This window comes from Rhinatrema bivittatum, chromosome 6 (assembly GCF_901001135.1).
Source record: "Rhinatrema bivittatum chromosome 6, aRhiBiv1.1, whole genome shotgun sequence".
Taxonomy (NCBI): domain Eukaryota; kingdom Metazoa; phylum Chordata; class Amphibia; order Gymnophiona; family Rhinatrematidae; genus Rhinatrema; species Rhinatrema bivittatum.
Window position 1 is genome coordinate 212,518,552 of NC_042620.1, and position 27,667 is coordinate 212,546,218.

A 27,667-nucleotide genomic window follows, 5' to 3' on the forward strand; every position below is an offset into this window, starting at 1 on the left:
ATAGTCCCATGGGGTAGTCAGGAAGAGAGAGTCTGGGGATGGGTTGAAGTTGGGGTAGGTAGTGATCAGACAGTTACCAGAATCAGGTCAAGGCAGACATTGAGCAAGGCACAGACGAGGTTCATAGCAGAGGTTGGTGGCAGGCAAGACAGTAGTCCAGGTCCATAGCAGGGATAAATACCAGGCAGGCAAACAAAGGTCCGGGATGGGCAAGGCAGGCTGGATGAGGCAGGATCAGGAATAAGGCTGAAGCAAGGCTGGAGATGCAACAAGCACTGCAACAGATGCAGGAGTACCTATTGTTGAGGTGAGGATCCAGAGATCTGGCTGGCTTACCTGCAGAGGGCATCCTGACATCATCAGGAGGTGCCGAGGGTTGTTTCTCATCGAGGGACCATTAATAAAGGTGTAGGTGCATGAACGCATGCCTTAGGAAGCAGGGCGATGTGGGCTGAGGCCATGGTGATGGTGGCATTCATGCAATGTTATGTTTTCAGGTGGCGTCGGAGCTAGTCGGCGGCATGCTAGCCATGAAGAAGGACCTCTCGGCATCGGCGTTTGTCAGAGGTGAGTGCAGCCGGCCAAACATTACAGGATGGTGGGCTTGATGGATGTAAGTCTGACCTGGAATGGCATATCTTATATTCTTATGTGGACATAGGAGGGGAGCTACACACTTATCCCATTGTGTCATTCCTACTCCTTTATATTTTCCTGAAATTGAACATTTTAGCCACTCTTGTCCCTTAAAACTATTTTATGCTTTCTAATTTCTGTAGGCAGGAGAGCATTAACTGTGCTTCAGAGTTACTAATACTGCAAATCTCTGAGAGGAATTTTCCATGGAAATGAAGAACACACTATTAATCTCCTAATTGAAGGCATCATAGTCAGGGACCCAATTTTATCGGCTCCCCTTCCCAGTGATTTCATTGTTGGGGGTGAAGGGGAAATTTTTAATTTCACTTCCCACCCCTCACCCTTCTCCCCCTGCTCTGGACTCATGGAAGATCTAGACCAACTGATGTTTGGGCCTGCTCCCACGATTGGGCCTTTCTTCCATTCCCCAATGAGGCCTCAAGCCTCCTCTCTGCCACCACCTTCCAGCCAGAGGAGAGTGGCACTTACATTAACTATGGGCTGCTTTCTTCACCGGCCACCTTGTCTGGTGCTTTAAACCATGTTTTGTCAGGTCTTGCAAGACTACAGGACATCATGGAATTTAAAGCACCAGACTGAAGCCGGCCAGCAGAGGAGGCAGCCGTAGGCAAGCATCTTTTTCTGCCACCTTGGGATGGAGGGGAGGAGGCCCAAGGCTCAAAGACCAATTAGAGGATGGAGAAAGGAGGGTCAAAGATCAATTCAGAGAGAACGGGGAGCCATGGCATCTCGACTCTCTCTTCTTCAGGTTTATGGCAGCAGGAAGTTATGTTACCACTGCTGTAGCCTTGTTCTGTGGTGTCCCAGCTTATTTTTCTTCATTTCCACAGTGGCTGTTTCATTTCATGTCATGGTAGCATTAAGTTGGGTTGATACTGCAGTTTGTCAGTACTTTCAGGATGGGGTGGCGGTTCTATTATTTTTCGCTGTAACGATAAAATGAAGTCCCTGATCGTAGCTGAGCATTATGTCTAAAGAGCAAGCCTGAAAAATGATCATTGTCTTATCCCAAGTGAATGCCAGTTTTAGAAAATTCAGAACATATGACATGTTGGGATGTGCTTCAATTTGCTTACTTTGTTTAGAAAAGAGGAAATGTATGTCACCATGTGCTAAAAGGTAAATGAGCCTGAAATGATGCAACTAAAGAAACAAAGCTGTGCATATTTGTGATTTGTCAAACACTGAAAATAAAATAAATTGCCATTGCGTGATGAAGATCTCAGAGATGGCACGTATTCTATAGGAAACAGAAGCTGCGCTAAATAATTTTCTTTATTAAGTGCAAAAGTAAATTATCACATAAAATGTAACAAGTAGCAAATCACCACAGCTGACACTGGAAGAAAAAAGTCTTTGATGAACAAGAAAAATGGGCATGAGAAAAAAGAGTTACACATTATTCAGAAGCAATGTTGAGCTGTTTTAATTAGTTCTACATGTTAGACAGGTTATCTTCAAAATATTATAATAGAATAAATAAAAAGATGAATATTTTTTGTATCTCGGAAAAAGTAATACTGTTGCATTGCAGTTATCTACCATCTCCGTTTAGGTCAAAGTGGTGCTTGTCTGGGCTTAAAAGCACTACTGTGTTCCCATCCTGCAGTGCATTTCAGACATCTTTCTTTTTGCCATTTTTGATTGCTGGCACTGTTGTGTATCTCTGTTACCTATGCAGAATAAATATACCAGCAAATCCCACAAACAAAACTATTAACTCCATTATTAGGTGTTCTCTACGGTATACATTCTGTGGCATACCTTATGTTCCTGGCCACCTCCATCTGTCTTGTTTTCCATCTGCACACATGCAGAAACTTCTGTGTGTGCTGCACATACTATATTTGTCTATCGTTGATCAGCATGGGTAAGCTCTGATCACTTTTCAGTCTCTTTTTGGCTAAGGTCCAAGCAAAGGTCTGGGTTTTCAGCAGAGAATAGTCCCATTTTGGCTGAGACTGAGAATCTGTATAACATGTGGCGATAATGCCCTATCACCTGATCCCCTTAAAGACACAATGAGGATGATATTCAGAAGCCATTTAGATGGATGACTGAAAAGAGTTAGCCTTTAAACCTATACAGCTAACTCCGATATTCAGAGTTAGCTGCTTAAACTATGCGTGCCGTAGGGCTGTCCTAAAGTTAGCTGGATATATTTATTCGGCTAACTTTAAGATAACTGGGTATAACTTAACTAGCCACTCCGCAGCTGACTATTGACCCCAGAGATGTTATGACAATTTCTCCCAAGACAAGCAGGATGGTAGTCCTCAAATGTGGGTGACATCATCAGATGAAGCCCTGTCACAGAAAACTTTTGTCAAAGTTTCTAGAACTTTGACTGGCCAACTGAGCATGCCCAGGCTGCTCCTCCGGCTACTTTTTAAATCCTTCCATACAGCAGTTTCCCTCCTGCTTTCAGTAGGAAACTGTCACAATTTCATGTATGTCCCGAATTCCCCACCTTTCAGCGTGCATCCAGGAGCATATAACCTCCCTTTTTGACTGACAACCCTTGATCCTTCTGTGTCTCGGAACTGTACAACTGGTTCCCTGATCCAGCAGGAGAATGGGTTCCACTACAAAAAAAAAAAAAAAGAGAAGACATTCGATCTCCGACTTCTTCTGCTCTTCTGTGCCCTGTACATATGTCCTTACAAGGAATGTATAATATGGTATATTTGGGCACCAAGTTCCATCTGATATATCAGTAGCATTGGATCTGCTCTTGATCCTTCATAAACATGCATCCTTGACATGTACACAGCACTGCCATTCGGCTTTGCCTCCCTGCACTGAATATAATTGAAGAGGTTGAAATTAGTGGCTGCACCATTACTCTGTAAAGTCGTACATGGTTTTTGGATCTGGACAACTGTAATTTAAAAGTCAGTCCACACACGAAGCCTCGACTCTCTTGGCTTCATTATGTGGCTCCTGTGCACTCTGGGACTTTCTAGTTATTAATCAGAAATTCCATTTGCCACTGTCTACTCACCTCTCTTTCTGAAAGCTGACCTAGACTTCACAGTAGCCACATAGTTATCCCTCATAATTGTGCATCCACACTGCCCAACCTCTCCAACCATCCGCAGTCAACGACATAACATCAATGGTCCATGTCACCTTACTGCCATCACTAGCCAGAGTCCTGACATAATAGGCTTACAGTCTTAATGACATATATCTAATCAGCTGTTATGTGTCTCTTATCCACTCCACCAATCCACTCTGTTGTCTCTTACTTTGTAGACACATAAGGCCAATTTCTGAACAGGTCTACCCTTTTGGCATTCAGCACTTTGGGTGACTGAAACCACCGACATCTCCACCCTACATTGGAGTGTCTGGGTCACAAGCCTTCAAACTAAGAGAACTTTAACATAACTAGCAGTAACCTGTCAGTTCAGCTTCCTGAGGTTTTCGGTCGAGTCAGTGATTCCTCTATGCATTTCTGGAGTGCCTCTTCAACAAGATTTCTTAATGCTCGTTGACTACCAAGTAGCACTCTACTGCCTGTATACACAAGGCAGCCCGGGCTCTTCTCGGTGATGTCAGGTGTCAAAGCAGTTTAAGCGTTAACCATACGACACTCCATGGTACTGCATGGTACTCCATGGTACTCCATGGTACCATTTTTTCTGGCATGCACACTGGCTACAATGGAACACCAACTCAGCCGACACTTCTAACTCCACAAGTGATCCTAGGATCCCTCTGTCGCGAGCAGAGTTCCCACCGATGATATCAACTAACCATTGATTCTTGCGTCCAACCTGCTCTACAGAATGCACACTTCTGCTCCAAAACAGGGATGGAAGGAAACACCCATGGATACCTTCACCATCCCTGCTACATAAGACTGCTATAGCCTACCCCCAAGCTACTAATCATAGCACTATTCTTGTGAAGGCACAACAGTTCAAAGACTACATGACACTCCTGAACCCTTTGGATGGCGGCAAGACTACTCTCCATCTGTCTATGACCCTCTCTCAACTCCTCGTGACTTCACTACAGTCTTCCGTACAGAGCTCTTCCTGCTCTGAACGCAAGACTTTACCCAGTGATGTACACAGAAAGCCTTGATCCCTTTCTTGTCTGCATTGCACCTATTATACAATTAATGACACCTCTTGAACTCTGCATTCCAGACTGCCATTTCACACATTTTGCAAAGATATAAGGGATGCCTCATACCGTTTCAAACCCTGGTGAGTTGCTTTACAACAACCGTACCTTAGCTTCAGTTTCTTCTACGGCAACCGGTCATGACATAGCGCCTGCAAACTCCAATACCTTACAAGGAACATTCTTTTTCCTTGTAACCATTCCGTATACTTGCAGAATACGCATGACCTGGTATTCCACGCACTCACCTGTATTCCTTCCTCAGATGGTAACTGATTTCCACGTAAATCTGTACATACTCTGCCAAAGCCTTGCACTCAATTGAATGCTCGGCTTTTCCATATCTTGGACTGTAGACGTGCACTACCTATCCTGTGCACACTTCGCAGTCCACCAGAAATCCACCCAACTCCTTATTTCTTCATCTACAGCAACCTGCAGTTGTGGTGGAGGTGCTACCTGTCCTCATTTACCTCGCATAATGCACAGCATTCTGCCATCAGCAAGCACACCTTCCACTTCGGGGATGAGTGAAGAAATTTGTCAGAACCATGGCAACGTCAGAAACATTCTACTGTTCATGACCGATTACCAACATCTACAAGTCTGTGACGTGGAGATCTATCCACCCCTTCGCAGCCCTTTATTACCTACACAAGGCCGAACGACACCATTCTGTCATTGGCCTCTCTGTCCTTAAGAATTATTCCCAGTATGAAAACCCAACTCGTCCTACCACAACCTGATGTGAATTTCAGGCTCCCTCATTGTTGCCAACAGCACCCCAGTTGTGTCTGTTGCACATGTTGGGTGCTGCTTGACCTGATTCTTATGAGGTAGCTTGTAGCTTGTTATTCATCCATATGTAAGGACTTCCATCCTGCTTGTCCTGGGAGAAAGCAGAGTTGCTTACCTGTAACAGGTGTTCTCTCAAGACATCAGGATGTTAGTCCTCATGAAACCCACCTGCCAACCCGCGGAATTGGGCTCGTTACGTTTTATTTTATTTTTTGCTCGTACTTTTTGCTACAAACCAGACTGAATCGGGACCCCTGGTGGCTGCAGGGTTAGTGCCATGCTGGGCATGCTCAGTTGGCCAGTCAAAGTTCTAGAAACTTTGACAAAAGTGTTCTGTGACAGGGCTCCATCTGATGATGTCACCTGCATGTGAGGACTACATCCTGCTGTCCTGGGAGAACACCTGTTACAGGTAAGCAACTCTGCTTTCCAAAGCAGGAAGAATAAATCCATGGGCTGCATTCCTGTTGTCATTCTTGTGGGAGATCCAGACAACAGAAATAGAAATAAAGCATATTATTTTCAGTTTAGTGACTGGAATATGTTAGCTTTGGGAATAGGTGTCTCCTCTATCTTTCTTCATTGGTAGGTAGAGGAGGAAACATTTATGTATTTCTCCAGTGTTGCACTGCATATAGTCTGGCTTCTTGGGGATTCCTATTTTTGTCTGTGCATTTCTCTTTATATTTTGTGGGATCTTATTCTGTATTTTCTGAGGGTCTGTCTATGTTTTGTGTGTGACTAAGGTGAGGGGTTCTCCTAACATGCAGTTTCTGTGTAGAGATCTATAGCTGTCTGGTTTGTTTTCTTTTCCCAGTAGGAGATGTATTGGCGTTCTAGAGCCCAGTGTAATATTTGTAGTGCTGCTTTTTTATAGTTTGGTTTGCTACTGTTTGAGTTTTGAGTCAGTATGAGTTGGGGGGTGGAAGAGAAAGTCGTCGTCGTCCCCCCCCCCCCCCCACACACACACACACAAATTATTGAGTAATCAGACTATGCCAATGAATAAACTTCCTGATAAAAAAAAAAAAAGAAAATGTTTGTACATGTCAGAATTCCAGGACGAAGAGGTATAGAAATATTTAGTGACTAGCACCTATACAGAATGAAGGCTTTGAAATAAATAAACAAAACAAAACCAAACCAAATACATTTACTTATTTTGTGGGTCTTAGGTGCATATATCCTATTTGTAACCATTTTTCCTGAAATTCATTTTGTTCTAATGCAGTATAGAGGGAGGGCAATTTTCAAACACCCTGAGGGCCTGGCCTGCAAGCTCATTTTCAAAGGCAAATTCCCCTGGGTACTTGCCAGGTTCTTATGGCCTGGATTGGCCACTGTTGGAAACAGGATGCTGGGCTTGATGGACCCTTGGTCTGACCCAGTATGGCATGTTCTTATGTTCTTCTTATTTATTTCTTGCCTGGCAGGGAATGCAGACAAAAGTACCTGCAGAGTTTCCATGTGTAGAGTCTCCACCAGAAGTATGCGCAGGGAGTTAAAATAAACTCCTCAGGCCTACTTTGTCAGGATGGCCATGGCGCTACCCTTTTCCCCCCACACTTTGGTAAAGGGAGCAAGATTGAAAGGGGCTTTCTCCACAGAAAAATACTTGTTTGTCCCTGGAGAGTTCCTTGAAATATTGCAGCATTCATCTCCAGGTTTGAATGCTGAACAAATAAGTTTCCAGTTTTCACTACATTGTGGGAACTGTGTTAAGCAAGGGACTTCCCACTACACACAGATAGGTGCTGGATGATGTGCCTGAAAAAAAAAAAAAAGAAAGCACACATGCATGTCTGTTAGTGTAACGGCAGGAATTCTGTTTTCTGGAAAGTGTATACAAGTAGGGAGCCACACTACTAGTACTACACAGGTTTGAGTTTTCCAGACCCTCCTCATAGAGAAAAAACTTTGCATGCTGTATGCTTGGCAAGGGCCCAGGTTTTAAGGGTGTGCAATCATTAAGTGCAAATGAAAGATGATGAATTACTGAAAAAACATTTATTTTTCATGTGCCACCCGAGAGACAGTAAAGATCAAACCATTCCATATTCTTCACAGGAGTTGTGACAAATGTCAGGATTTTAGGCACAGCTAATGAGCTCTCAGCGCACAAGGGACATGTTTTCTTCGTTCTCGTGTTAATTGAAGGTTAAAAGATAATCATTTGGTCGCAAATGATGCATAAATTCTCTTTTTTTTTCTCACTTGTGTAATTAACATATGTAAAGCGCTGTTGGTGAACTCTTGCAAATTGATGGCTCCACATAAAATGGATTTTTTTTTTTTTGTGTGCATTTGAAACTTGGAAGCCTTTAAGTACTGCACATATCTGTGCTGAAATCAATAACATGCTATTCACATTAATACTAGTTGTGTTAACCAGTAAGCAACAGCACTGATGTAGGTAATAAATGTTTTATGAAATGCTGCAAGAAAAACATTCTGAAGCAGAATAAAAGAGAAGTTTTAACTTTGCGTTTTAGACCCAATGCAGATGGTTAGTATTGTACCAGCCTTTTTCTTTGATCATTAGAGTTTTTAAAGCTCTGGGTTTTTTTTGTAAAATTTCCATGACTGTCAATGAGGAAATCGTTGTAGCTATTTCAACAACTGGAAACTCTGGTGTGTGGTACTTCTATCCCAGCACTGTTTTGAATTACTAACATGAAGTCAATTGGAATATTTACTGTGTGACCAGAAATGGGGTTCTTTTTAAATTACAGCCAGTTTGGAAATTATACAGACTACTATGAAGATTTTCCCACTACGACTACATCATCTTTATTTGACTTCCAAGTATTGGTTCCTGTTACCATAATTTGCATTATCCTATTCTTCTTGGGCACCACAGGGAATTTCATGACCATCTTAATTTTTAAAAGACACAAGGACATGAGAACTACGGTTAACATGTATTTATCTAGCATGGCACTATCAGATATATTTATTTTCCTTGGCCTCCCTGCTGATCTGTACAGGATTTGGAGATACAAACCCTACATACTCGGGGACTTTCTCTGCAAATTTCTGTGTTACATGAGTGAAGCCTATACTTACTGCACCATTCTGCACATCACTGCTTTAAGTATAGAGCGCTACCTTGCCATCTGCTTTCCTTTGAGAGCTCGAATCATTATCACTAAAGGTCGGGTAAAAGGTGTGATTTTTTTTTTATGGCTATTTGCACTACTTACTGCGGTCCCAACCTTCTTCCTTTTTGGAGTGGAATACAGAGCAGGAAGCCTGCCGGAGGAGACAATGGAGTGCAAGTTCTTGGAGCACTCGGCCCAGACAGGTCTTCTCAAAATAATGATTTGTGTTTCTACCATTTATTTTTTCCTTCCAGTATGCTGCTTGGCAATTTTATATGGGCTTATATGTAGAAAACTCTGGAGGTCTAGACATAGGATGAGAAGACCAACTGCTTCAACCAGAGAAAAACACCACAAACAAACCATTAAGATGTTAGGTAAGCAGCATGTTTTTCCTGGCTTTGCTATATTAGTGGGTGTTATTTTATTATGCATGGGATTCTGTAATCTCCCTGTCAAATTCAGAAAATTTGAGCTTTACTATAATTTAATACTGATGTAGTTGAGAATTTAAAAAAAAGAAGAACCAGAGCATGGAATGTGATTAGTGATGTAGCTGTTGCTTCATTCACCGCTTAGTATAATTGAGTTGCTTTAAGCAGTCAATAAGAATTTTTAAATAAGAAAATAAATGAATAGATGACTTGCATTAAAAAAAAAAAACCCCAGAAACATAAAACAAGGCAATTGAAGGCACTGCAGGCTTCTCGAGCTATGAGAACACTCCACTTTCAGAACTTTATGTAATAATCATCCTTAAAAATGCAGTTATGATAAATTTACTCTTGGGGGAATTCTGCCCAAAAAATTAAAATTCTGCGCACAAAAACTTAAAATTCTGCAAAATTCTGCAAACTTTATATTGGTCAAAATAACACAATTTACACAACAGTCTTTAAGTAATTACATTTTAAATTAATACAGAAACAAATTATTACTTAAAGATGCAGAATTTTAAATATTTTGAGCAGAAATTCCCTAGAAATTCTCTGTAAGAGTGTCCCTTCCACTTGCTCTCCCTACTCCCCTGGCCACTTTGCCCTCTCAGGCCCCAGCTCTTCCACCCACCGATATCTCTCCCCTCCACCTCTAGGCTCAACCCCTTCTACTCTATCGCCAGTCCCCGAGTTTGTCCCCGTTCTCAGAACTGCCCCTCACACAGGCTCCCTCTGTCCCTTCCTCTCTCGCACACACACATCCCCTCATACAGGGCCCTCTCTCTTGCATACACACCCACACAAGCTCTCTTTCTCTGTCATACATACATCCATCCTCACACAGGCTACCTATGTCTCTCTCTCATGCACCCTTTCACACAGGCTCTGTCTCACACATACACAATCCCTTCACACAGGCTAGCACCCTCACATACACACTATCCCTTTTTCATGCACACGAGCTCCCAATCTCTCACACACATACACACTCCTTCACAATCTCATATAGGCTCCCTCTCTCTGAAACCCACTCAAGCATCCCCCCCCCCGCTCTTACCTCCCATGCTCTCTCTCTCACACCCTCCCCCCATATAGGCTCCCTTTCTGAAATCCACACTCAAGCACCCCCGCTCTCTCACCCTCCTCTCCCCCCACACCCCCTCTCCTCATATAGGCTCCCTCTCTCTGAAACCCACACTCAAACATCCCCCCTTACCTCCCATGCTCTTTCACCCTCCCCTCCCCCACACACACATTCTCTCTCACCGGCATCCCCCCACCCCCCTCTTATCTCACACCCTCCTGCTCTTTCTTACCCTCCCCTTTCTCACACACACATTCTCACTCACTGGCATGCTGTGAACAGAATGCGTCCTGTATGTGCCACGGGACATGCTCCGTCCACAGTGAAGATGAAGGCCCGGGTGCGCCGTTCCTGGCACACAGGGGCCTTCCATCTTTGCCACAAGCGGCGCACACTCCATTCGTGGCACACAGGGGCCTTCCATCTTTGCTGCGAAGGCCCCTTTGCACGGTGGTGCACAGAATTTAGCATCAGAGCCTGTTTCCAGCAACAGCTCAGGAGTAAAATCTTTGGCAAGAGTTCAGAAATTCTGTGGCAATGGTGCAGCACATTTGCATGAATTTACATATAATTGACATTTTTTGTAAAACTATTTCACATTCTAAAAATAAAATATTTTTACAACATTTTTGGTGTGTCTGGAGATTTTATTTTAATCTTTGCTTTTCTTTCATTCTTTTCTCTATTACAATTTTCACTTTTTTTTTTAATTTCTCAGTGCTTTCTTCACTATGTCTTCTCTCACACCTTTGATAACTAGAGCCTATTGTTACCCATCCTAAAAGTGCCTTTTCTCTCTTCCTTCTACTCATTCTCCCTCTCTATCCTATTTTATTCTTCCTCAGTTTTTCCTTTCTACAGTCTCCTCTCCAAGTTCCAGATCACCTTTCTTTTCACAAAGCCTAATTACCTAATCTTTCATATTTTCCTCTTCTCTGTCCCCCATCCCTGGACCTCTCCCTTTTTCTTCTTTGATTCTCTCTCCCCCCTTTTCCTTCCCCTAATTTTCTCTATTACCCCTTGGTTATCTTCTCCCTCCCTCCCCCCAGTTTGATCCTTTCCTCTACTCTCTCTCCCCCCAAGCAAAATCTTAAAGCCGTCACTGAAGCTGCACCAAATATACTCACAGCAAATTCCATAAACAAAACAAAAAGGGAAGATCCAAGATGGCCGCATGCTGACATTTGGGTTTTGTAAGGGCTACCTTCCCCATTTGCTGCATTTTTTCTTGGGTTTTTTTTCATAACTTTATGCATTAACCCTGATGGGTAAGAGGAAGGGGGAAGGCTCACACTTACCCGAGTAGTTTGGAAGCATGAACTATGATGGGACTTATGAACAGACATCTCCTCCAGCCCGCAGACCCCTTAAATAACTCTGTGCAGTGGTTGTTGAGTGGTGAGCAGGCCGAAGGCTTGACTCCTCCTGCTCCTGACCTGAATTTTACACTCTTTGGAACAACGACGGACCTTCTCTCAGCTGGCTCTCAGTTGCCTGAGTTTGTGGGGCCTGGAACCTCTTTGGTGCAGCTAGCTGACATCACACAGCATTCTAGGGTTGCATGCTCTAGTCCCAGGATGAGTAAGCCGCTGGCTGCCAGGAGTGAAGTCATCTCTATGCAACTGGGAGATGCAACGAGTGATTTTCCTTTGCCTGCTCTTGATATTTCCTCAGACTTATCGCTGCACAGCAAAGAGTGATTATCTGTGAAGGTACAGTCTTTTGTTCTGGCTAAACCTCTATTGTAACATTGGATCTTATCTGGGAAGCTATTACCAAACTCTAATCACAGCTGGGTCAGCAGCAAAGTTTTTCTTCAGCCCTGCATAGATCTCAAAAGCAGGTTGCTGCTACCTCTCAAAAAGTGGAGACTTTAAAGAAAAAGATGACTGTTCAGGAATTTGCTAGGTCTTTGTCTAAAGTTCACCTTTTTCTGATTAGTAAGGTTGAAAATTTAGAGAATATGATTCGACAACAGAAAGTTTGGCTTATTAATTATCCAAAGAAACGATTGGGTTTGCCTATGGAATTTGTGAGGAAGTATTTCCTGGACATATTGAAAATTCCTGAAAAACCTTACTCCCTCTATATCTAAGGCATTTTATTTACCATCTAAAAATACTTCACAAGATGGGGATTTACCTCCAGTTTCTTTGGATGTTATTAATTTGACTGCTGTGCTGGAGAAGTCTGAGGAAGAAGTAATATTACCATCAACTCTTATTGTGACTCTAGCTTTCAACTCATCACAATTATATTTTTAAACTGCTTTTTTGCAACCGGGATACTTTATTTCAAGGCTTTAAAGTACATATATACCCAGACATTTCTAAAGCAACCCAAGTAAAAAGGAAAATATTTTAATTCCTATGACCTGGCATTTTACAGCTAGGGGATTTGTTCTGGCTTAAATTTCTTTGTAAATGCATAGTTACATTTAAGGAGGTTAAGTATGGTTTTTTTTTACCCTCCCCAGCTGGTGAGTTTTTTTGAATGAGAGGCAGCATCAAGGAAATAACTCTAAGCTTCCAGATCCTAGAGCTATCTCTTCTCCTAACTGACAGATATTGTTAGAGTTATGGGGTCTTTCAGCATACTGTTCATTTTATTTGTTTATGTACATTTTTCCTCTGGTATTGGGATAGAACAAGCACAATTGTACAAACCTGCAAACAAAAAACTATATGGACTCCACCCTATTAAAATGTATTATTGATGTAAAAAATTACCAACGGCTTCATCTGCTTCCAACATCATGGTGTTAGCATTTCTTAATGGGTGAATTATTTTTGTTAATTTATTAAGATATGAGGCTGAAACCCAAAAACTTTCAGTACTTTAGAAGGGTGTGTAACTGTAATGTGTAATATTACACATTTGATAACAGCATGAGGATAACTAAATGGAAAAACAATTCTTCATCGACAAGCAAGCATGAACTAGCCATTATGCGTGGGTGATGTTATGCAATGGTGCTGACACAGATCTAGCTCTCAGAGCTTAGTAAAGACTTTTGTGAGCATGCATGGGCATTCTCGCATGCCCACACTGCTTTGTGAGCCCCTCAGCCTCTCTTTGACTGAGCTACCACACTCATGTGTCTCAATTTTGATTTTCTTTCAAATTTCTGGCCTCTTACTGAGTCTGATCTCCTTTGTTGCATTTTCTTTTTACTGTTGCCTTGGCAGCCCCTCAAACAGAACTACCAAAAAAAAAAAAAAGAGTATAGAAAAAGCCAAGACCAAGAAGACTGCACTCAGTTTGAAGGCCTACATTTGTGGGCACCAGATGTCCATCATGGATATGCACTCGGAGGTCCATATTCAGTCACTGTTCAGATAGCAAAGTTAGCTAGATAAACTAAGCCAGCTAGTTTTGGAGGAATATTAATAGTGCAGTCACATTACTGAATATAGCTGGCTATTTTAAAGTTAGCTGGCTAACTTTAGGACAACTCTTTGGCCTGACCAGACTTAGGGTTTGAGCCGGATAACTTAGCTCCTTATTATGCCCTTAAATCTAGGTTGGGATGGAGTTCTATTTTCTTAGGTATTAGGAAATATTTTGAATAAAATCCTCACTTTCTTTCCCTTGGTGGGAGGGGTTCCACCACTGTGGTCTCCAAAAGGGAGGAGAGCTCCTTCAGAAGTAGCTCCTGATGCTGGGAGACATGGTGATATACTTGGTTGGAATTTGGTAGATTTTCCAGTAGATGTTTGTACCCATTGCAAATAATGGTGAGAACTCAACCGTCTGAGGTTTTACTGGGCCAATGATTTACAAAAACCTTAGCCTTTCTCTGAAATGGCCACTGGGATATTGGCTGTGACTTCCTGTATCCAGTCAAAATCACATCCTGAGTTTTGGTTGGGGAGCAGTCTGTGGTATCTGGGTTCTCTGTTGTCTTGGTCGAGAGTGAGGAACCTGCTGTTGACAGGGCAAAGGGGTGGAGTATAACACCTCTTTGGAGAAAAAAAGTGTCTCCTGGGCACCCCACTTGTGTACCTCCTGGATGAGGTGGGCAGGTCAGACATGATTATAGAACCAGTCTGGAGACATGGTTTTATTTGATCCACCCACTTCCTTGACTTTGTCTCTGAAAAGATTAGCTTCCTTACAGCACATCTAAAAGTTTGTCTTGCACTTCTAATTTTGGAAGCTCATAGCCATAAGAGTCTGTGAGCGTAGACTCTTATGGCAAAGGTTCTCAGTGCCATCTCAAAAACATCATAGATCAAACAGACTAAGGTTTTCCACAGTCCTGACCCTTGTCTAACAAGTTCTTTTAAGCCATCAAATGTCTTTTGAAAAAGACCATCCAAGAGGGCCCTAACCTTCTCCAGAATATTTCACAAATACTGACTCATAGAGCTGACAGGATGCTATGGGATGTAGACATTACATTCTGGTAATATTTTCTAACAAGAGCATCGGGAATACAAGACTGTATGTCAGGGAGCACTGGGAAATGTGTTTTAGACCTCTTTGTTTTCTTAAGAACTAATTTGACTACCAAGGAGTAGTGTGAAAGCAGTTTGTTGAAACCAGGATCTTTTAGGACATGATATATTATGTTTGCCTTCTTAACTGGATGCACAGAAAAGGGGAGAGTCTCCCACATTCTTTTATGCTTCCTTAAGGATATTGTGGACAGGACTGAAATTGGAGGATATATATTTGAACCCTGGGTTCTGCTGCCACCTCCAAATAAAATGGAATGTCCTTTGACATTTCTCTTACAAAATAGGAGGAGACGGTACCTTTTTCTTTCTTATGGAAGAGAGGGTACAAAGGGGAGGCCTGTGGACTCTTCCTGTTCAGACATTCTCATATGCATAATCATACCTCAAAAATGCTCAGACTCCAAATTTGATGGCTAGATTAGTGATGTTGCCTGAATGTGCACATCTCATCGTCAATACAAGGGAAAAGACTTGAGTTATGTCGGGGAAGTTTCCTTTTCTGATGCATTTAAGATAGACAATGGTGTGTTTAGAAAGAAGGGGATGGATTTTGGTGAGATTATAGCGAGAAACAAAAGGAACATTCTTTAGCAGCATTCTTTCTGAATGGGTGTAGAGAATAGAATTACATTAGAAGTTTTGGGATACAAGTTTATACCCCTTCTGTCACTAATTCTATGAAATCTCAGACAAGACACTATTTTCCCTCTTTAACCAAATGTAATTGTGTCCTAACACATGTAGACGTTTCCATATGGTCCAGGTATCAGAAATGTACTTTCAGGTCATTTGTCCCAGAAGTTGCTCAATGTATATTGCTAAAGAATTAAACTTTAAAGCATGCTGAAAAGTTTTTTGAATGAGAAGTAATACAAATCCAGTTATGTAATGTGAAAAACTGTGGCATGCAAGTGTGATTCATAGTAATATGAAAATAATTTTTGTTGTTTGGTAAAGAGTAGATAGAGAGTAAGAGTAATATGTTGATTCATTAGTAAACTATGAGTTGTCATGATTTTGAGATGTTCCACTAGATGCAGCTGTGGAATTGCTACATCACAAACTCCAGTTCAACTTTCTTTGCCCTCTTTTTCTTCTAAAACCTGACTGACAATTTTGTTATACATTTTTTGGTGCATTCTATCTATGCAAAGTGCCTTTTGACATCATTCATCTGTCCATATTGGGGCCTTCTTCCTGAAATTTGTTAAGACAAGTCTTCCTGAAATAGTACTCCCTGCCCAAACTTCTGACAAATTGTTGTATAAAAGTTCCTCATACATATCTGGGAGAGAGGGGCCATCTGAGGAGCATGTTGAAACTGTCATTTACTCATCACTTCAATACTACCTGGGGGCTGGTCATACACTGCTCCACCAAAGACACAGAAGTGGCAAACAACAATTGTGCAAAGAAAAGAGCAATTTGGCCTTTATACGAACATTAAAAAACTAAAAGCCTACTAAGAAATGCACCTAATTTGCGGGAGTTGGTTCACTGGAGGAACGTTGGGAGGAAGTGGAACCAACACCCCTCCCTGAGCTGCTGACCATCGCTATGCTCGGTGCAATGGATTGCCCCAGGAAACCCTGCTGAGACCAGAGCTACTTCAACGCTTCACAGAATGGCGTCGTTTGACGCTGAAGAGGACAGCCATTTGCGTTCTCTAATTGGAGAGGCACCGGTACTGGACCCAGCGCTTCTTGAAGTCTCCAGGGACCATGTTAGCCTCGCTGCTTTCAGGCAGTTCGAGAGAGATTCTTGTGTAACTACTGGAATATTGAAACCAGAGTTGGTAAGACCTGCTTCATTCACTTTGGAATCAATGTGGGAGGCTATACAAACCTTGAATAATAATACTGTAAAACAAATAAACCCTTTAGTTACTTCTTTGGGTTTGTTAGATCATTGTTTGGAAATGGTTGAAAGTGGAGTCTCCATGAATAAAAATTCTTGTTTGAATCTTGAAATGGAAATTGGGAATGTTTCTGTAGTACGGCAATCCATTATCAAAGAAAATCAGGTTCTAACCAACAAACTTGAACACATGGAAAATCAAATACTTGGGAGGAATCTCCGTATCATTAACTTTCCAAAAGATTCCATTGTTCCTCCTAAGATATGTGGAAGAAAATATCTATTAGAAATTCTTAAAATTCCTGAGCAAACTTTGCCCTTGGTGTCTAAGGTATACTTTATCCCATAGTTTAAAAGGGTTTACCTCAGATCAAAAGGGATTTCATATTGTTTCTGCAATTGATTCATCTCGGATTGATTTTACTAACATTCGGGAGACTACCCAGAAAGATTTGATCTCTCCGGCAACGCTTATTATCACTTTTTACTGGAGTCTGACCGAGATTGGGTATCGAAGCTGTTTTTTTTTTTTACATCGTTTGGATACCTTCCTGGATTTCAAGTTTGTATTTTCCGGATTTGGCCTACACAAACAACAAAAGAAAAGGAAGCAGTTCTACCGTTAAGGCCTAGGGTATTGGAAAATTGGAGCTTTTTTTCTTTTGAAATTTCCCTGTAAATGCAATTAAATATCAGAATGTTTCTATTTCTTTTTTCCTTCTCAACTTATATTTTTCTTATCTGATAAAGCTCCATCAGCTACTATCTCAACCTCCTCTCCTAATTGCCTTAGACTGAGTACCAGAGTTTAGCATTGGTTCCGTTGAAATTAAGTATGATCCCTGATATGCCAGTCCATGTTCTTATTAGCGATGTTTCCTGAGGTAGTGATATGGATCCTCCCATTGTGGACTTGGAAAGAGACATTTTCATAAAAATGTTGTTATTATAGTCTCCTTTTTAAGTGTCTAGAGGAATGTAATTTTCCTATGTTTAATTTCTTTTTAATAGAAGTATGCAATTTCTTTTGTCTCTCTCTGTTTTCAATTCGTGTATTTCTTGAAATGTTTATGGTAAAACTGCATAAATAAAAACAAAAGTAAAAAGAAAAAAATGCACCTAATTTGTTATGCTAGAAAAGTAGATGACTGTTTGTTTCAACTTAATAGCATTGGCAGCAACCACAGAAAATGGAAGCACTATGATTAATAGCTGAAAGAAATAATTTCCCCTCACTAATCATGTGTGAGGAAAAATCAACAGAACGTATTTATGTGAGAGAAAGGGATGAGAAGGATAGGAAGTGTACACAGGAGATATCACCAAATTATGCTACCTGGATGCATCATAACACAGCCATTTGCTGTGCATACAGTATTGTTCAATGTAGTAACTTAACTTGTATTTCATCCATTTGTTCACAGTTCTCTCCTACAAAGAGTTTTTTTTATATCTGCAGTATATAAAATATTTTTTGAATAAATGAACATACATGTCAATTGAATTCAACATTCTTCAGAGTGCCTTATATACCCACTCTTGATTCTGTTGCTATATTATATAAAAATATATTCTAAAGGTATTATGTTTTTTAATTTTTTTTTCTTTCAGCTGTTGTAGTTCTGGCCTTTGTCTTCTGCTGGCTGCCTTTCCACATTGGCCGAATCTTGTTTGCCTGGACTGGTATAGGAGAGCACACATTGTATCAGGTATCTCAGTACCTCAACCTTGTTTCAATGCTCCTTTTCTATCTCAGTGCATCCCTCAACCCTGTCCTCTATAACATCATGTCACAAAAGTACAGATTGGCAATGAAAAAGATTCTATACCACAGCCAAGCTCTGCAATCCAGAAATGTGGCCAGGAGTGAGCCAAATTCTACAGAAGGCACAGAAGATATTTCTTCCCTTTAAAAAGTAGTTTGTAACCTTGATGTCAATTACTGAATTGAAACATTTCATGTATATACATCAGTCATACATATGTAGATGGAGTGGAGGAATAGCATGCTTATGAACCAGGGAAACCTGGGTTCAAACTCCACTGTATAGAAATATAAATATGATAGTGAGTGCTACCATAGGTCTTACAAAACCAGTTTAATTATCAAAAAATGTATTATTACAAAAGTGAAATAAATAAGCATATCAATTCTAATAAAGTCAAAAGTGATAACCACCCATTGCACTGCGTCTACTTTAGTCATTCACTTTTTTTATTCATACTAATAAAATCAATCATACTACTGAGCGCAACACAAACATATTCACGCTGGGAGGTTTACCATAGCACTCTGGAAAAAGATCCTAGTCTTGAAATATGAAACAAGCAGATTCACAATATTGCTTTGATAGAGTAGCTGACATACAAACTGAAAAATAAGGACATATTGAATGATAAGATATGGCAATGTTATTGGGAATATCGGTAAAAGGTTCATACATAATTATATTTGAATGTTTTATATATTGACCATGTTTGGGTAGTGTGGGAGCCTTGATGTGCTTTGTGGTTAAAAACAGAATGTGTTTTTGCTCAGATGTGCCATGTACTTTCCATCTTGCTATCTCGGATGTAATGTTTTTCTACCTGCTGTGTTGTGCTGCCTTTTTTGAAAATTAACAGTTAAAAAAAAAATGGAGAACTTACCTGATAATTTCGTTTTCCTTAGAGTATACAGATGGATTCAGGACCAGTGGGTTATGTGCTCTTCTGCTAGCAGATGGGAGACTGAGTCAGATTTCAAAGCTGACGTCACCCTAGATATACCCCTGTAGTGACCTCATCTCCTCAGTATCCTCCTCGAAAAGCCATTGTGGACATATATATATATATATATATACACCGTATATATTGGCTAACTACAACAAACTTGGTTAAAAACTTGATTAAAACTTGATTCAACATGGAGACCGCCAGTGCACTTAACTAGTGTAATGCCGACACCAGTCGTATTGCAGGTGCCCTGGACTAGGGGTAGGCATTAGCTTACCCGTATTTGTATAGCATCGAAGTTCGCTTCTCAGGTTCTTCTTTGGCCCTTCTGCGCAGCTGTGGGCAGGATGCTGAGTCCATCTGTCTACACTAAGGAAAACAAAATTATCAGGTAAGTAATTTCTCCATTTCCTAGTGTGTAGCCAGATGGACTCAGGACCAGTGGGATGTACAAAAGCTACTCACGGACAGGGCGGGAGACTGCCCGTGGCCCACTTAGTATTGCCCTTGCGAAGGCTGTGTCTTCTCGGGCCTGGACATCCAGGTGGTAGAACCTAGAGAAGGTTTGTAGGGAGGACCACATCACCGCTCGACAGATCTCGGCGGGTGACAGCAGTTTGGCTTCTGCCCAAGATACTGCCTGGGCCCTAGTAGAATGAGCCTTAACCTGCAGAGGTAAGGGCTTTCCTGTCTCTATGTAGGCCGCCTTGATTACTTCCTTGATCCAGCGAGCTATGGTTGCTCGCGAGGCTGCTTCGCCTTGATTCTTGCTCACTGATTCCGATTGTTCCAGGTATCGTACCAGGAGTCTGCCGACATTTAGATGGCGAAGAAGGAGGGAGTCTTCTGAGTCCTTATGTTCATTCGGAGATGGTAGGGAGATAGCTTGGTTCAAATGAAACTCGGAGACCATTTTCAGTAGGAAGGAGGGGACGGTGCGAAGCTGTATTGTTCCTGGAGTGAGCCTAAGGAACGGGGTCCCGACAGGATAGTGCCTGTAGCTTAGAGATGCGACGGGCTGAACATTAATGGTGGGGGTGGAAGGGAATTGGACATTAATGGCGGGGGTGGAAGGGAATTGGAACCAAAAGGTTACTTCGGGCCAAAGAGTAACAGTTAAGTATGAGAAAAAAAAGAAAAAAAAAGTGTGAAAGCTTGCTGGGCAGATTGGATGAGCCATTTGGTCTTCTTCTGCTGTCATTTCTATGTTTCTATATTGCCACCAGGAATGCAGTCTTCAATGTTAAGAGGCATAGTGACAGACTGCGCATTGGTCTGAAGGAAGCCCCCGCTAGAAAGTCAAATATCAGATTGAGGTTCCATAGGGAGACCGGCCACTTTAGGGGTGGTCGAAGTTGCTTAACCCCTTTTAGGAAACGGGCCAAGTCCGGATGAGCTGATAGACGGATTCTGTTCACTTCGGCTCTGAAGTAGGAGAGGGCTGCTACTTGAACCTTGAGGGAGTTGAGTGACAACCATTTCTTCATACTGACCTGTAGAAAATTCCAGAATCATGGGAATCTTGGCCATTTGCGAAGATACCCCGCATTCCTCGCACCAGGCTTCTAATATCCTCCAGATCCGTATGTATGCCAGAGTCGTTGAGAACTTCCACGCGCGGAGCAGGGTGTCAATCACGGCCTTCGAGTAACCGTGCTTCTTCAGGCGAATCCTCTTAAGGGCCAGACCATAAGAGAGAATAGAGATGGATCTTCGTGAAGAATAGGGCCCTGGTGGAGAAGGTCCCTGTGTGGAGGTAGGCACAGAGGGCTCCCTGCAAGGAGTCTTTGCATGTCTGCATACCATGGGCATCTTGGCCAATCCGGGGCCACTAGTAGAACTAGTCCCTGTGGTGTTCTATCTTGCGGATGATCTTGCCCAATAGAGGCCATGGGGGGAAGGCGTACAGCAAGTCCTCCTCTGGCCAGATCTGGATAAGGGTGATGATTCCTTGGGAGTGCGGTTCTCATCTGTGGCTGAAGAACCTGGAGACTTGGGCATTGAGAGGTGTGACCAGTAGGTCCATGGTTGGGGCCCCAGCAATTTACTATCAGTTGGAAGGCTCTGGTCGACAGCGCCCATTCCCCCAGGTCCAGGCTTTCTCTGTTGAGGAAGTATGCTGAGACGTTGTCTTTCCCTGCGATGTGGGAGGCCGAGATCCCCTGTAGGTTTACCTCCGCCCATGCCATGAGGGGGTCTATCTCCAGAGACACTTGCTGGCTCCTGGTTCCTCCCTGGCAGTTGATGTAGGAAACCGTTCTAACATTGTCCGACATCACTCAAATCACTTTCCCTTGGAGCCTGTGGCTGAATCGCAGGCACGCTAGTCTGACTGCTCGAGCTTCCAGGCGGTTTATGTTCCATCCCGCCTCTTCCTTGTTCCATTGTCCCTGGTCCATCAGCTCCTGACAGTGGGCTCTCCACCCTCGGAGGCTCGCGTCTGTGGTGAGTACGATCCAGGTAGATGGGGATAGACTTACTCTGCTTAGGTGGTCTTCCTGTAGCCATCACTGAAGCTGAGAACATACCTCTGCTGGTAGGTGGAGGTGAACTGAGTAGTCTTGGGACAGCCAGCGTGACAATAAGGAGCATTGGAGTGGTTGCATGTGAGCCCTTGCCCATGGTACGACCTCCAGGGTTGATGCCATGAGCCTGAGGACTTGAAGATAGTTCCATACCTTGGGGCGTGTAGTGATCATCAATCGTTGTAATTACTCCATCAGTTTTCTCCTCCTCGGGGAGGGGGTGGAGGGGTGGGGGGGGGGGGAAGTAAGACCTTGTTCTGTTTGGTGTTGAAACGGGACCCAGGTACTCTAAAGACTGAGAGGGCTGTAGACTGCCCTTGACCGTGTTCACGACCCAACCGAGTTCCTGCAGTAGGTTCTCGACTCTGCTGGTCACCTGCAGGCTCTCTTACGAAGACTTCACCCTGATCAGCCAGTAATCCAAGTAAGGGTGTACCAAGATCCCTTCCTTCCTCAGTGTTGCCGCCACGACCACCATAATTTTGGAGAATGTTCTGGGGGCAGTTGCCAGGCCGAAGAGTAACGTTCGGAACTGGTAATGGTGTCCCAGTACTGCAAAGTGTAGAAAATGCTGGTGGTCTTGATGGACTGGGATGTGAAGGTAGGCTTCAGATAGGTCCAGGGAGGTTAGGAACTCTCCTTGTTGTACTGCCATTATTATGAAGTGGAGAGTCTCCATGCGGAAGTGTAGTATCCACAGATGACAGTTGACATTCTTGAGGTCCAAGATGGGTTGGAATGATCCCTCTTTCTTGAGAACAATAAAATAGATGGAATAACGCCCCGTGTTTTGCTGGGGTGTAGGTACTGGAGTTATAGCCTTCAGACTGAGTCGTCTTGTAAGAGTGGATTCCACTACCAGTCTCTTGGTGTGGGAGTGGCAGGGTGATGTGATATAAATTTGTCCCGAGGGATGCTGCGAAACTCCAGAGTGTAACCTTCTCGAATGATGTTTAGTACCCATTTGTCCGACGTGATTTCGACCGATTGTTGGTAGAAGAGGGAAAGTCGACCCCCTATTTCCTCTTCCTGTGGATGGGTCGGCCCATTCTCATTGGGAAGCTCGGTTCGAGCCTGCCCCTGGACCTGTTCCTCTCTTGGTTTGTCGGTTCTGAAAGGACTGGGACCTCCCAGAGACATGAGGTGCCTGGAACGATGAATTCCTGTAGGGTTGAAAGCTTCGGGAGCCTCTGCCCCTAGTTCTTCTGGGAGAAGGATGCTGGGATCTTTTTCCTCTGTCTTCCAGTAGCTGAGGCACTGGAGATTCGCCCCACTGCTGGCTAATTTCTCTAATTCGCTTCTGAACAGGAGAGATCCCTTAAAGGGCATTCATGTGAGATTCGCCTTAGAAGTTGCGTCTGCAGACCAGTTCCACAACCATAACTGCCTTCTGGCCGCCACTCCCGAGGCTACATATCTTGCTGAGGTACGCACCAGGTCTGAGCTTGCGTCCAACAGGAAGGCTGAGGCAGGTTCAATCGCTTCTCCGGCATACATTCCGGAATTATCTGCCTCCCTCGAGAGAAGCAAGCAGGAGCGTGCCACCAGCGCGCAGCAGGAAGCGATCTGCAGTATCATTGCTGTTGCGTCGAAGGCTTGCTTAAGAATGGATTCTAATCGTCTATCTTGAGTATCCTTCAATGCAACCCTCCTTCAATGGGAATGGTTGTTCATTTTGAGACTGCGCAGATCATGGCACCCACTTTTGGGAAACGCAGGCATTCCTTGGTCGCTGGTTCCATAGGGTCCAAGGCTTCCAAGGCCCGACCTCCTTTAAAGTTCGCCTCAGGGGCATCCCACTCCAGGTCAAACAGTTCCTGGATGGCTTCCGTCATTGGGAAATAGAATGAGGCCTTACGAAGGGACACCAAGATGGGGTTCTTCTTTGGTTCCGCCATAGGGTCCATGCCTGGAATCCCCAGAGTCTTCAGAGTCTGGGAAACAAGGGCTGGCAATTCATCCCTGTGGAAGAAGCGAAGCATGGTTCTGTATGGTTCCAGGCCTGGAGAGATTTCCCCTTCCTCCAGGGAGCCACCATCGTCATCTGTGGTGTCTGGGTCCCTGTCAGGGAAATTCTTGGTGAGGCGAGGCATGTCTCGAGGCACCCTAGCAGGGCCGGGAGGGTCAACTGCTCCCAGCTGGGGTTCCACCCGGGTCGCAACTGGGGCGGACTGCGCCTGAACGAAGGCTTGTAGTCCCTGGAAAAATTCCAACAAGGAGAAGGCCCCTGGGTCCATATTAGCCCCAGGGGGAGTCGGAGTAGGGGCCACTGAAATGCCCTCTTGTGGAGAAGACGCCATTTCAGAGTTGCTTAGTTCCGGGGTGCTGTCGTATGGGGTAGTTCCCGATCCATCCTCAGACTGTGAAGGACCAGGCTTGGATGGTCCTCCCTGAGCTTCCTCACAATGTTGACACAGGCAGGACTCCAGTTCAGGCTGTGCGGCTCTGATGTGGCAGGCTGTGCAAAGGGAGTGCCTTCTGAGCTTCTTTGCCACTGGTGCCATGGCCTCTGTGTATAGTTGCACAGGTAATGCGCCTCGATATGCGCGCTGTTATGCGTGTGCGCACATGTGCGTGTGTAGATATGTGTGAGGCTGTGCGCGGTTATGCACAGTTATGCACGCAGTTATGTGTGTGGCTACGTTATAGACGCGCAAGTTGGGTGGTCAGACGGTCCGGCCTGCCCCGCGCGTACCGACGGTCGAGGATGGGTAGATGGTGCCGAAGCCCCCTACGTGCAAGATGGCGCCGCTGAGGGTCTCCATGTGTTGGGACCACTGTGCCGAAACAGGGTCTAGCCTAACCAAGGCTGCTCAACCCGATCGGTGCTTCCCTATTTACCTCGCCGGATGGAAGAGTCGGTACGGCACGCAGAGTCTGGAGACCTTAGATTAAGTTTCCTGCTTATCTGGTCTCGGCGCTTACCGGCCGCGTGCAGGGATGGTCTCCAGCTGCAGGGGGAGAGGGCTTAACCTTCACCACTGCGCTCGGTTATGCACCTGCTGCCTTTCAAACCACTTTAGTGGCTAAATACTTGCCGGGAGCCTGCTCCCGGACCAAGGCATACCTCTGAGGGATCTCGAAATCACCTCAGGAATTCTCAACTGGGGGAGGGGGACCCTTAGGTATCACCGCAGGAGAGTGGGGCTCGATCCTTTTTAAACGAGTAGGTACTAATTTCTTCTTTTTGCTGCAATTCGCTAACACTGTGCTGTTGTGGGGGTAGCGTCCGCATCTGCTAGGAGACGGAGAGATACTGAGGAGCTGAGGTCACTGTAGGGGTATATCTAGGATGATAGCTTTGAAATCTGATTCTGTCTCCCATCTGCTAGCAGAAGAGCACATAACCCACTGGTCCTGAGTCCATCTGGCTACACACTAGGAAAAGATTACTTATTTGTAAAGTTTGCTAAGTTAGCATCAATAGTGAATAATACCTACTATTTAGCAAATGCTAAATACATTTTATAGCCATAATTTGCAGAGACATTAAAATCATCAAATATATTTTTTTCTATGTAGATTTGTGTTTTGTATGTCTGTGGTGTTTTTTGGGCCCTTAACTGTTGTCCTGTTTTCCTTACTTTGATGAATTAATCATTATTACATTTATTTTATATCTTGCTGAATTAAGGATGATTAAATTTGATTTATGATATAATTTGTACAATGTTTTGTGAATTGTTTTATGATAAATGAATTGGAAAATCTTTTTTATATATGATATATCGTTTCCACTGGTGCCATCACTCAACTTTTTTTGGACTATCAAAATAATTGTTTACAAAATAATCTGATAAATATTACATGCCTCAATGTTCCTTTTTGAAATACTCCATTTCAGACACATACCATAATTCTGTTACAACTTAAGTTGGACTCTGTACAGAAAAATGACGACATTAACACTTAACACAAAAGCAGTTCTGAGTAAAATATAAGATAATGCAGTTTCCTAGAGCAGTGGTTCTCAACCTTTTTTCGGCCAGGACACTCCTGACAGATGGTTCTCACATGCGTGACACACTGAACATGTGAACGTCACGGGGCTATATGTAAACATATACTCTGCATCCATGGGAACCCCCTTGACCTGCAACAATGGATGCAGAGCAGAACTAAGGCATTACCCATAGAACTCACCATGCAAAAAAAAGATATTCTGGTTCTGATGACATCTCAGTAAAAGCAAAACAAACTCCCTTTACTACCAGGCACAATAGCCCTCCTTATGAAAAGGCAATAATTTACCACTAATGCATATCCTATTGAGAAAACACAACAAATAAGATTGATACAATTGCCTACATGCTAATAAAATACCTCACCTTGGTCACACACACAGAACAGACCTTCACCAAGTACAGAAAGACCACACAATATAAATATGGAGAAAAACTGGAATGGAAAACAAAAAAAAAAGCCACTCTGCATGCAGTTCAAACCTGGAGAAATGGAAAGAGAACTATAGTAACTAACACAGTCACAGGATGTGCAATAATGCACAGAAATTAATCTGCATAAAGTTACACCTGCATTATGGAACACATAATAATCCTATCTATGAAAAGGCAACACTACAAATATTAAATCAGGTCCTAAACACTAATACACCTCCTATTAGAAAACAGAACAAGCCAAGCTGCTATAGATCCCCACACAGAAATAATTGTAAAACTATATTAATAAATGTTTCAAAACAGCTGATGAATAGAATAAGGTCAAACAATTAAAACTCATAAAAATTATTAAAAACTGTCCAAATATCAATAAAATATTTCAAAACAGCAGACACATCCCATAATACTCAATTAAAATGGCAGCCAATCCAGAAAAATTAACTTAAAATGCCACCTTTACTTACCCTCTCCAGCAACTCTCCTACTCCTTTCCCTTGAAAGCACATACCAGGAGTAGCAGCGGCCGCTGAACTTCTGTCCTCACCTTTAGAGCCCACAAGTCACTCACCCCCCCCCAATTAAACCCTACAACCAGTCTCTGTCTCATACACACACCCCAGTCACCTCCCTGCCCAGTCTCTGTCTCTCACACACAATCCAGTCACTTCCCTGCCAAGTTTCTCTCTCACATACACACCCATCACCTTCCTGCCCAGTCTCTCACACACACACCCATCACCTTCCTGCCCAGTCTCTCTCTCACACACACACTCGTCACCTCACTGCCCAGTCTCTGTCTCTCACACACACCCCAGTCACTTCACTGCCCAGTCTCTGTCTCTCACACACGCCCATCACCTCACTGCCCAGTCTGCCTCTCACACACACTTTGCTCAGAGCCCCAATGCTGTGTTCCCCTTTAATTTCACAGTGGCAGATTTCCCAAGGCTGCCGCTGCCTTCTCAGCCGCACTGAAGCAACAAACATTTATTTTAGAAAAATATGCCACAGCACTCAAGCCTTTCTTCTGGCTGTCGGGATATCCCTAGGCTCCCGCGGCCCCCATCTGCCTGCTTTTACGGCCGCTGGGAGCTCCAATTGCACCATCTGTAATCAGCATGGCTGAGTGCCACTTTTACTTTAATCGTGGCTTTGCCAAGCTCACTGTTGCATCGGGGGGGAATCCCCACAGCAACTGGCCTTTTCGTGCTTGCGACTCACTGCTGCTTTGGGGAATCCCTACTCTATTGCGGTTCCCTGCTGCTTTGGAAGCGGGAAATCCTGGCGCAGTTGGCCTCTTTTCTTTGTTGCTCGCCACTTTGTTTAATTTCAGCACTTTCACGTGGCGGTCACAAGATCAGGCTTCTTCGCCGCCACGGGCCTGGACACTGCCACTCCTCCCAGCCCCCTCAAACCATCCCACCCCCGGGCTGTGAGATGCCCCCCTTCTTCCTGCCCCACCGGCCAATCAGCGGCTTCTTCCTCCCATT

General features: G+C 43.5%; 1 protein-coding gene across 1 annotated transcript in view; it reads left to right on the forward strand.

The window, feature by feature from the left end:
* Positions 1 to 18,672, forward strand: part of LOC115093976 (growth hormone secretagogue receptor type 1-like) — a 33,078-nt gene extending 14,406 nt beyond the window's left edge. Inside the window, exons 2-4 of the mRNA XM_029606521.1 lie at positions 498 to 567; positions 8,951 to 9,073; positions 18,149 to 18,672. Of these exons, the coding sequence (XP_029462381.1) occupies positions 522 to 567; positions 8,951 to 9,073; positions 18,149 to 18,450 (471 nt within the window). The 5' untranslated portion in view covers positions 498 to 521 and the 3' untranslated portion in view covers positions 18,451 to 18,672. The remainder of the gene's footprint in view (positions 1 to 497; positions 568 to 8,950; positions 9,074 to 18,148) is intronic.
* Positions 18,673 to 27,667: the final 8,995 nt, after the last annotated feature.